The 10787-nt window shown below is 40.7% G+C and overlaps 1 protein-coding gene across 3 annotated transcripts in view; it reads right to left on the bottom strand.

Annotated features, from left to right (window-relative positions):
- Positions 1–6191: 6191 nt before the first annotated feature.
- Positions 6192–10787, bottom strand: part of CIMAP1D (CIMAP1 family member D) — a 48916-nt gene continuing 44320 nt past the window's right edge. For all 3 annotated transcript variants that reach the window (XM_056518034.1, XM_056518035.1, XM_056518033.1), the window contains one exon: positions 6192–6685. In XM_056518034.1, the coding sequence (XP_056374009.1) occupies positions 6201–6685 (485 nt within the window). In that variant the 3' untranslated portion in view covers positions 6192–6200. The remainder of the gene's footprint in view (positions 6686–10787) is intronic.

The raw sequence follows: 10787 nt of genomic DNA, 5'->3' as shown, positions 1-10787 counted from the left end.
ATGCAGGACCCAAGGTTCTCCAGCAGAGCACTGCACAGATCACTCTGTCTCCACTTGCTTGCCTTCTTCCTATAGCTGTGATAGAACCACAATGCCCTCCCGCCCGAACAAGCTGTATCGCATGGATCAAAATAAAGAGCTGATTATGAATTGTGAATGGTGGTGGCTTTATTATTCCTAATGTGCTGGAACTGCATATGGACTGTCTATTGCGCCAACTGAGCACCACCATGAATGCTGGTACTGTCATTGAATCAGTACTGCCAATGGTAATCTATCAGTGTCCTCTCATTACCTCCCCTCTGCTGTTCAATCCTCACCACCCCTACATCACTGCTTTATGGCTCTGTACAATCTTATTCCTAAGAGATACTTGTTTGCATAAAACTCCGCTAGATTTTTGCATCATTTATTTTCTTTGCATAAATGGGTTAAGGGCTGTGTGTGATGCCAGTGGTGATGAAAGATGAGGTATAGCAGTGTGTGAATAGATTGCTATATAGCTATCAGGGGATAAGCAGCAATGAGTAGGTTTGTAAATTGACTGAGATAGCAGTGCTAAACAGTGAACTAGAATAGAGATTAATGCAATGAGCTGAGCAGAAGCTGCATCCAGCTGCATTATTTGACAAACGGATAAATCTAGCACGATATACAGATACATTATATCTAGCTTTCATAATAAAAGAAAAAAACAACTCAAGCATACACAATACCGTAATCTGGTTACTCAATCCAGCAGTCATAAAATCTGCACCTTTTTTATATTAATGGATCTGAAAAGTGATACTTTATTCTGACACAGAGATCCTAATGAGATTTTATTCTGAAATGATAAATTGCATTACTGCTATATTAACTATATATATATGTAAATTAAAGTTTACCTTTATAGTTAAAATAGCAGTAATCCAATTTAAAATATTTCATCTTCAGTGCTCATGTGTCTTGTGTTTGCAGGGTGTTACTGCAACCTTTTGTTTTGAATGTTTATTATTTATTTTGTGACAAACTAAGGGGTTATTCCCTCAGGGGATCACTACCTCCACTGTCTGAGATGGTTGGCACAATACAAATTGCAGTCCAAACACAGAAATGTTCATTTAAAACCGGTCTCAGCCAGATTTATTCTTTGACCACAAAGTAAATATTGGTAACCATACGCACATCAGATAAAACAAAAAACCTGCTCAGCTGAGAGTTTACTCATACAGGACAGCGTCTATAGCTATTAGTTTGAAGCCTACTGGTCCTTAGCACCAGTTGTCTGGCATGACTATTGAGCCTAAGCAACTCCTAGTGTGGTGTCCCAGCACCAGTAGCTGTCCCTTGGATTTGGACTGTCTCAGGCAGCCTGGCAGCACAAGGTGTAGGGCCCACTAGAGTTTTACTGTTACATTAATTATATGTATATTATAATGCCAGATAATACATTCTTTTACATTAATGTTGTTACTATTATATGTATATATGTTTTCCATGTTGCTGTGCCTTTAAGGGTGCTACCCATGAGACCCTGCAGTAAACCCCATGTGACCTTGCCTGCCAATGAGAACCCCTAAAGTCTCCCCTGTATAGTAAGCTGCAGGGGAGGAGTTAGTTAGTCCATTGCTAGTTTCACCCCAGTGAGGCTCCTGAGCAACAGCTTAGCTCCGGTGTGCTGTGTGTTGTGTGCTTTCAGAAGTCGCCTACTTCAAATCTAATCTCTCAGATAGTCATCCTGCAAGGATTACTAGCAAGGAGGAAATTCATGCCCCTAAGGAATAGTCCTCAGTACCTTGACAGGACCCTAGCAACCAGGAATCAATCTTCTGTCTCACAAGTCAGTATTAATCTGTTTGGTGTAAGCATCACAAGTCTCAGAGAGGCAACAGGGCTCCGGGTTACGCTGTACTCTCTCACCAAAAGCCAGCTGTTTGTGTATTACCATCTGCACCATCTCACTAAAGACAATTGTCTGTAACCTGACGTCAGTGTGTTTGTTTACTCGTGTCTGGCCCAGGAGAAGCTTTCCCAAACCTCGGACCGTGTATAGGATAACGGTGCCCTGGAGTCACAAAGTGATCAGGTGTTTCCACTAACACCACCCCGTGTCACTACACTAGCATGAGTGGAATGTAGCTGGAGTAGAAGCTGTTCTCCCCAACTCCAACAACCAGCTTCTGTTTTTGGGTTTTAACCCAACTGAAACAGGAGAAAAGCCTGTTTTCTACATTTTATTGATATATCCATGCAACTCCAGCAGCCATACTGCCACTATATATGTATAGGATTAGCTGTAGGACTACATCAATGTAATCGCAGCACAGGTTTGTATTTGTGCAGCTATAGACACACTTTATTTATGTCATGCTTCCCAACAATACATTTTTCAGTACAAATATTTGGCCATGTAGAATAAAGTGTGTGTTTGGGTAGCAGACCACATAAGAAATCAGGAATGCTAATTTGGTACTAAAATGTATTTGGATGTATACTTTCTTTTGGTCTTGAAATATACATTTTTGCTTTTCCTACTACAATAAAATAAGATACATAGTTTCCTTGTAACAATAGAGAGTTTAAGAAAAATCCTGTTACTGTAATAATAATTGGTTAGCTTTGCTCAGGCTTCAGGTCTTGTCTTAAAGGGGTACTCCACCCCTAGATATATTATCCACTATCCAATAAGATGGGGATAAGATGTCTGATCGTGGGGGTCTTGCCACTGGGACCCTCGCGATCTCTGTGCAGCACCAAGCAGTCATTTAGAATGCTGCGGGGGGTCATGGCTACACCCCTCGTGACGACACGTCACGCCCCTCAACGCAAGCCTATGGGAGGAGGTGTGCTTCGCCGTTTCGCTACCCGCTTCGTCAGGGAGTGACGACTCCCTGACGAAGCGGGTAGCGAAACGGCATAGGGGCTGTGTGTGATCTGATTCACTGAGTATAACATGGTGATTCTGGATGTGCTGTGTTGGCGTCCTTTTTTCCTTTACTGGCATTCTTGTATTTTTTCTAGAGAAGTACTGTTGGAATATGTGGGCCTGCTTACTTATAATTGTTTCAGGTCCCATACCTATACACTCCATTCTCTAGCAATCCTAGCCCCCACAGAACATTACAGATCACTCAATACAACCTTGTTGTCTCTCTTCTCTTATATTACATTTGATTGTGTTTGCCTATCCTATATATGCATCTTGTGGCATTATATATATATATATATATATATATATATATATATATATATACTGTTGTTCATTTACAACTGGTATTGGCAACCTCTTTTCCTTAAGAGAATATTCTATATCTGATCATTGCACATTTTTTTCTGGCTATTGCTGATCCTCATTCTTTGTCTTTTTTTATTATGTTTGTACAATAAAGCTTGTGATTTTATCTTCATCTCTTTATATGTAGCATCCAGTTTCATAGTACATACAGCATCCAGATAAACAGTTGCTTTCCGATAAATCATGTCATACAGTAGCCAAATAAATTCATAAATTCAAAGTCATGTCATACAGTAGCCAAATATACTGTGGAAAGTGACCATGGCATCCAAGGAATTTAACAAGGAAAGGAGGATTCTGTCACCCATCAGTGTCTCACAAACACGTTAGCACGCCACTGTGGGTTGCCATCACCACCAGCAGAATGACAAAGACCCCCAGGCCTGTTATGGCCTTATGACTATTAGGGTAGGCCATTCCAGAGCTGTAATCTATTAGACTATCAGGTTTACAAGCTTTGTCAATAATGTGTAGGTGTACTGAGTAGACCAAAGCATTATACGAGTAATCTATCACATTGTAAAGTCCCTTAGAAAAAAAGTTAAGTAAAGCAGATTGATGTTGTAAAATAAATAACTATATAGTTAAATAAAAGAAATAATATATATATATAGATGATTAAAATCGCTTGGTGAACATGATAGAAATTATAGAAAAAAACGTATAAAACAAATACCCAAAACAGAATCCTTTTTTCACCCCTTTCCCTAAAAATCTAAAACCAAATACATTTTTTAAAGTACATTTATTGTGCAAAAGTATTAACACAAAAATAAAACCTGCATGTACATGGTATTACCATAATCACACAGAGAATAATTACATAGAATAAAGGTAACATTTTATTTATTATTATTAGAATGCTATTTTATTATATTTAAAATGCTAAATAGATAGTTTGTATTATCTATCTAATACTAAAAAAGCTGCATTCAAGCTTAAAGGGGTTGTCCTGGAATTTAGAAAAACAGGCCTAATTTCTTTCAAAGACCGCTCCCTGTCTGTCTTCACTTTTGGTGTGGTATTACAACTTGGCTCCATTCACTTCAATGAAACTGAGGTGCAGAACCGCACCCAACCTGGAGACAGACAGGGAGCTGTATTTGAACAAAATCATCTCTGTTTTTTAAACGGTTTTTTAAATGGTTTTTTAAAGGGGTCATCAAGGAAAAAGAAAAAAAAACAGAGCTTATTTCTTTTAAAAAAGGAAAAAAAACAGCACCACACATGTCCTCAGGCTGTGTGTGGTATTACCACTTGGATCCATTCACTTCAAAGGAACTAAGCTGCAATACCACATACAGCCTGAGAACGTGTGGGGTGCTGTTTTTTGAAAAAATAAGCTCCATTTCTATTCTTGTATAATGTGTTATGTAAAGGTCAATGGAAAAGTGGCAGTCAATGCATAATGCTTTTCCATATACATTACTATAACTCATTATTAGTTACATTTTACAATGTATTACCCAGTCTATAACTTATTTAGTAGGACAGAAATACAAAGAGTTAATTTGCACTCACCACCAAAGCTTGGAACATTTTGCCTGGTGCACGTATTAGCTGTCCAACACTGGCAACTTTAGAAAAAATAGACTTGCAAGTACAAAACATATTTTACTTACTACAGGATATGCGATAAGGATCTGATTGAGTGGTTCCAACAGCTGCAACCCTCGCAAGCACACCAATGGGGGGTCCCTTGTTCCCGAAGAAAATGGAATGCTTCAATAATCAGTGGGACACCTACATATGCATATAATCAAATACAATATAATCTTGGGATAATTCATACTTTTAACCAGCATTCCGTGTACTTTTTTCTTTGAGTGGACCCCAAAAAAGATCATTTTTGGTGCATTTTTTTGTGGGTTGTCTTATACAATTTACATATGGAAAATGTTTAATGTGATATAGACTCCTCAACATTGAAATTGCAACACTAGGAAGTAAAGGTGGAATTATGGAAATCACCAGATCAACAGACATGTTAATAATATGAAAAAAGCAAAAAAAAAATTAAACAAATATTCAAAACATCTCGATTTGGTGAGTATAGAGTATGAGCGTCACACATACACACTTATACGCCTTGGCATGTTATCAATGAGGTTAATGGTTGCCTGAGGAATGTTCTGCCACGCCAATGATGGCTTAGATGTGCTAGATGAAAGACAAGTCCAGAGATGCTTAGGCCACACAGGTTGCTCACAGTAGCAGCCTCTGCTGCATTGTAGTGTTACGAATGGCTCTTGGGAGCCTTCCAAAATATGGCTGTACCACAGGTTCCACAACCAAAGCAATGTAATGCCGAGCTGTAAGTGTACTTGGAATGAAGACTACAAGGATCCGGCTACCATATGTTATTCCACTCCACACCATAATCCCAGAAGTAGAACCTTCTGTGTGATATTCCCTAATAAAGGCCTCTTCATGGTGTTACTCACGTGGTCTCCAGACCAATCTCTGGATATCATTGCATCCAAGACAAAAGCGGGACTCATCATTCCAGTCCAACCTCCATTGTCATCTTTCACTTCACTATAAAAGCTTTTGAGAGTGTTGGCATGAGGTCAATGAAACACCTGTAACTGGATGTCTGGCTTGTAGCCCAATCTCCTGTGCAGAGGTTAGTCTCTGCGTACCTCTTCCTGTCATTCCAGTCCATTGGTGGTCCACAAGCTACTGGGACACATCACGTTGCATTATACAATCATACTGTACTGACTTGATCCAATTTTTGATGTTTCATGTAGCTGAAAAAAAAACCTCTTTTCAATTTGGTATTTATATCATTGAAGTCCCTCCTCCATACCACAGAGTGGAGACAGGTGCTTAAAAATTTAATTATTCCCTTTTTGGTGTTGCAATTTCACTGTTGCGGAGTGTATTTTGATTCAGACTTTTTATACACTACTCTGGAAGGTCAATTGGGTACTTCTATTATGAGAGGGGTAGTATATTCAGAGTGTCGAATACCCATGGAGTATGCAGGTGCTTTGCACTTGTGGATTGCTACTTTCTCTGGACTATGAGCACCAGGACCTGGTAAAACAGACTCGGCTTTTGAAGTTTGGTGTCTCCCAAGTATGGAGAAAGCTGGACCTCTTTTCATGTAGCTGTTATTATCTGTTTGATTGTAGTGTGCTGGACCAGGTGTAAAAGCCAAATCTTCAGAATGCCCGCCACGATGTGTTCTGCCAGAGAGACTGAAAGCGGGGGCAGATCCTTTCACGGGAACACGGGGACCAATTACTGGAGGCAAGAAATATGTGTTTGGAGCTGGTACCTGATCTATGGATCTGTAACGTGTTCTGGAGCCCATGGAGTATGATGGTGGCTTCTTATGTGTTGGAATAATGGATTTCTCAGGTCTGTAAACTCCTGGACCTGGAACCATGTCTTTATTATCTATGAAATATACAGCAATGATGACAAAATTAGGATTGAAAAAGTCAGGTTTATAACTGTAAAGATAGATAAATAGATGCTTTAGCATTACAGTAATACTGCTTCTGCACATTTATTTCACTTTGGCTGGATGTTCTTACTAACTTTGTTTTTATACAGGTATACAAATAAATTGGGATGAAAAGTTCAACGATGAAAAGTAATTTGTGTGTAAATTCTATAACATTTTAAATATTTATGTCTGCTGTTAGTTAATAGGAAAATTTTTATTTACACTCATCCATGGGTGGTTTGGACTGCCTCCCAGGCCCAAGACTCCCAAGGTGTCCATGACCACCCAAGACTCCCAGGGGGCTTATGACCACCCAAGACTCCCAGGGGGCCCATGACCACCCATGACTCCCAGGGGGCCCATGACCACCCAAGACTCCCAGGGGGCTTATGACCACCCAAGACTCCCAGGGGGCCCATGACCACCCAAGACTCCCAGGGGTCTTATGACCACCCAAGACTCCCAGGGGGGTGTGGGGGTGTCCGGGCTGACGAGGAGCCTAAATGTGAGGAGGTGTGCCAGTTTAGGTTCAATTGCCCAGGACCGGAACGACTTGGAATTACCCTTACCAGCTTGTCCCCACCTCACTAGGGTAATACACGAGGCGCTGCCTCCCGGTTCTTTTTCTTTCTACTTCTACATAGATGTGAGGAAGGCAGGTATTTCTGTTTGGTCTGGAGCCTGGTCTGGCATCTACCACATAAAATACATTTAAACTATAGACACAGCATGATAGGGCGGATGTGGGAAACCCAAGTTTTGTAAACAGCTCAGGGTCTACAGTTTATATAATATGGCACTGTATTAAACTACTGACTTCCCTATAAATGTGTGTGAGTGTGCATCTGTATTTAAGGTAAAATACACCAATTTATGTATCTCGTTTTTATATGTATGAGGTTTATTCCTAATTCTTGCAAATGGTGCCATCTAACCCAAGGTTGGCCCTGACTTTGATAGCACACGCTTTAATGGTTAAAAGGGAACTCTAGGGTGCTCATTTCTCATTATTATTTATCATTCTTGCTCCTTAACAGAGTTTATGAAAGGAGAGTAACATGCTACCAGGGAAATTAATGGGAGTGAGGGAAATTGTTAAATAAGAGCAAAAAATATTTCTATAGCTCCCATCCATTTCCATAGAATGTGAGTGTGCTTGACTGCATATGCACAGTTACTGTCCACTGACAATTCAAGACAGCCACAAGGAATCTGATAATCCCTCTGGTTGGTTATTTTGGGGATAAATACCGTACATTATATAAGGTTAATAATGCATTTTAAAACTATGATTTTTAAACACCCGAGTGAATCAGAGTAATTCATAGTGTTTCAGCATCGCAAAGCCTGCACCATTTTTATGCTTCCCACAGTTTGGACAGTATAAAACAGATGACAGGTTCTCTTTAGCTCCTGTGGATTTAGAATGGGATGTCCTCATGTAGAGGTAACATGTGGGTGTCCCAATACTTTTGTTTATAAAGTGTATACAATATAAATGTACAGTAATACTTGGTTCAGGTATTAGAAGACAGCAACCTTATACATGCACAAAAAAAGAGACAATAAAATTCAGTTTTTTCTAACTATACATAATTAATATTATAACTGTGTACAGCTCTCCGCATTAATATGTGCATGAGAGGGCTGACAAGAGCAATATGATATCAGTGACCGATTAAGACAGCTTGACATTGTTTGGACAGAAAATAGAAACAGGGCTGGTAATAGTGGCTGATGGGCTCCCTCTAGTGGGAAAAATAGGTTATATGACGTTTGAAAAAAATTGCAAAGTTTGGGGGGCTCTAACCAAAAAAATTAAAGCCTTTAACTTATTTTAATTATCACAGAAAGGTTTTCATAAAATATATTAAACCCTTTATAAATCAAAAACACAATTCCTGCTCTAAAAATATGGATTTTGGTAGTTAAAGAAAAAATTCTCCAAATGTGGCGCTTCTCCCATAAAAAAAGACTTTCTTTATTTCAACATCAAAGGTATAAAAGGATGGTGGTAACACTTTCAACGCGTTGCACATCTTGTAAAAAAAGATTGGTACGAGCTAGAAACGCGTTAAAAGTGCTATCACCATCCTTTTATACCTTTGATGTTGAAATAAAGAAAATATTTTTTATGGGAGAAGCGCCACATTTGGAGAATTTTTTCTTTAAAGGAGTAGTCCAGTGGTGACTCAGTGGTGAGCAACTTATCCCCTATCCTTTGGCAATCTCCGGCTCTGCCATAGAGATGTATTGAGGGGGCGTGTCGGCCGCCGCTTCGTGCCGAGAGCCGACCCGCTATCTGGGCCGAGAGCCGGGGCCCCGTACAGAGAGATCGCAGGGGGCCCCAACGGTCGGACCCCCCGCGATCTCAAACTTATCCCCTATCCTTAGGATAGGGGATAAGTATTTCACCACTGGACTATCCCTTAAACTACCAAAATCCATTTCTGCTTGCTGACCCTTTTGGAGGATTGGGTGCTCCAAGGCTGCTGACCTGCTCAGTGATATGCTGCTCTAGATGTTATGCTCTGAGCATAACCAACTCCAGTGAGCATAACTTATCTGCAACCCTTGCTCGTATATACTTTGGAAATACACTAGGATTGCGCTCCGCTCTCTCTCTCTTTTTGTCTCTTCAGTTAATTGTTCTAAAAATATGTCCCTGGGCAACAAGCACAGTAAAACCTCCTTCCTCTCCATATTAGTTTGATTGTTGTATTATGGCTCCACACAACCCAGAATTTGCAAAAGAAATCAGTATAAAGAGCCTTGCCCAAATACTGAAACAGAGACTTTAAGATTATATTTTTAGGTTCCACACCCTATTTATTAGGGTCTATTCCTCAGGGGTCTGCTAAAAAAAAACTAGGGTCCAGTTTTGCAAACTGGACTGATTCTGAGAAAGAGAGCAAAGTTGAACAAAATTGCTTTATTGGGTGCCATGGACCAACTCTGCATCAAAATCCACACGTGTACAGCCGAAGTGGTTTTCCGGTAGTTTAGAAATATTTCTTACAGGCTGGAAGATGCACATGAACTACATTCAAAAAGAGTCCACTGAGGCCACCGATTGGCTGCAATGCCACATGCATGATGTAAAGCAGTGTCATCACAACACTTTTGGCAGGAAATTAAACTATACTTCATTATAATGAAAAAAAACATACTAGCTTCTTTTTCAATTTTTGTATAAGTATTGTTTAGTTTTTAATATGCATTTTTTTGTCTTTACAACATTCTAGAGCAGTGATGGCAAACCTATGGCACGCGTGCCACAGGTGGCATGCTGATCCGCCTCTGTGGGCATGCGGCCATAGTTCGCCAGGCGGGGCAAACCGGGACATCCCTGTGTCCCGAAAGATCTTTTTGGGACACAAGGATGTCCCGGTTACCTTTCTGTGCCCCACGTTAACTTTAAAAATGCAGGGGCCGCCGGGAGGAACCACACACAGGGATGTCACTGATGTCCCGTGCGTACGCCCATAAGAACGGACGAGCGGAACATCGAGGAGGAGGACGCACGCTGGCCGGCATGGTAAGTTACCAGCTACACTTCAGCTTCGGTGCTCCAACCACCACTCCTCCGGTCCCGAGACCTACTGCTTTGGCCTATAGGCCATAGCAGTAGGTCGTGACCCCTGACCGGAGGTCAGAGCACTGAAGTGAGGCAATACACAGACATACACTGTATATGGCTGAAGGCTGTATGTCTGTGGGGGAACTATACTGCACCTAATGTGGGGGGACTGCAACCTAATGTGGGGGAACTGCAACCTAATTTGGGGGAACTGCAAGCTAATGTGGGGGAACTATGACCTAATGTGGGGGAACATACTGCCAACCTAATGTGGGGGAATTGTACTGCCAACCTAATGTGGGGGAACTACAACCTAATGTTGGGGAACTAAATTGCCAACCTAATGTGGGGGAACATACTGCCTACCTAATGTGGGGGAACTACCACCTAATGTGGGGGGGGGGGGCATACTGCCTACCTAAGTTGTTTTTTCTAAACTTAAACCTCAGTATTCTGATTTAATTGCTGTG

Source organism: Hyla sarda, chromosome 1 (assembly GCF_029499605.1).
Source record: "Hyla sarda isolate aHylSar1 chromosome 1, aHylSar1.hap1, whole genome shotgun sequence".
NCBI classification, from domain to species: Eukaryota; Metazoa; Chordata; class Amphibia; order Anura; family Hylidae; genus Hyla; species Hyla sarda.
The sequence above is the reverse complement of the archived record's forward strand: the minus strand, read 5'-3'. Positions and strand labels throughout refer to the sequence as shown.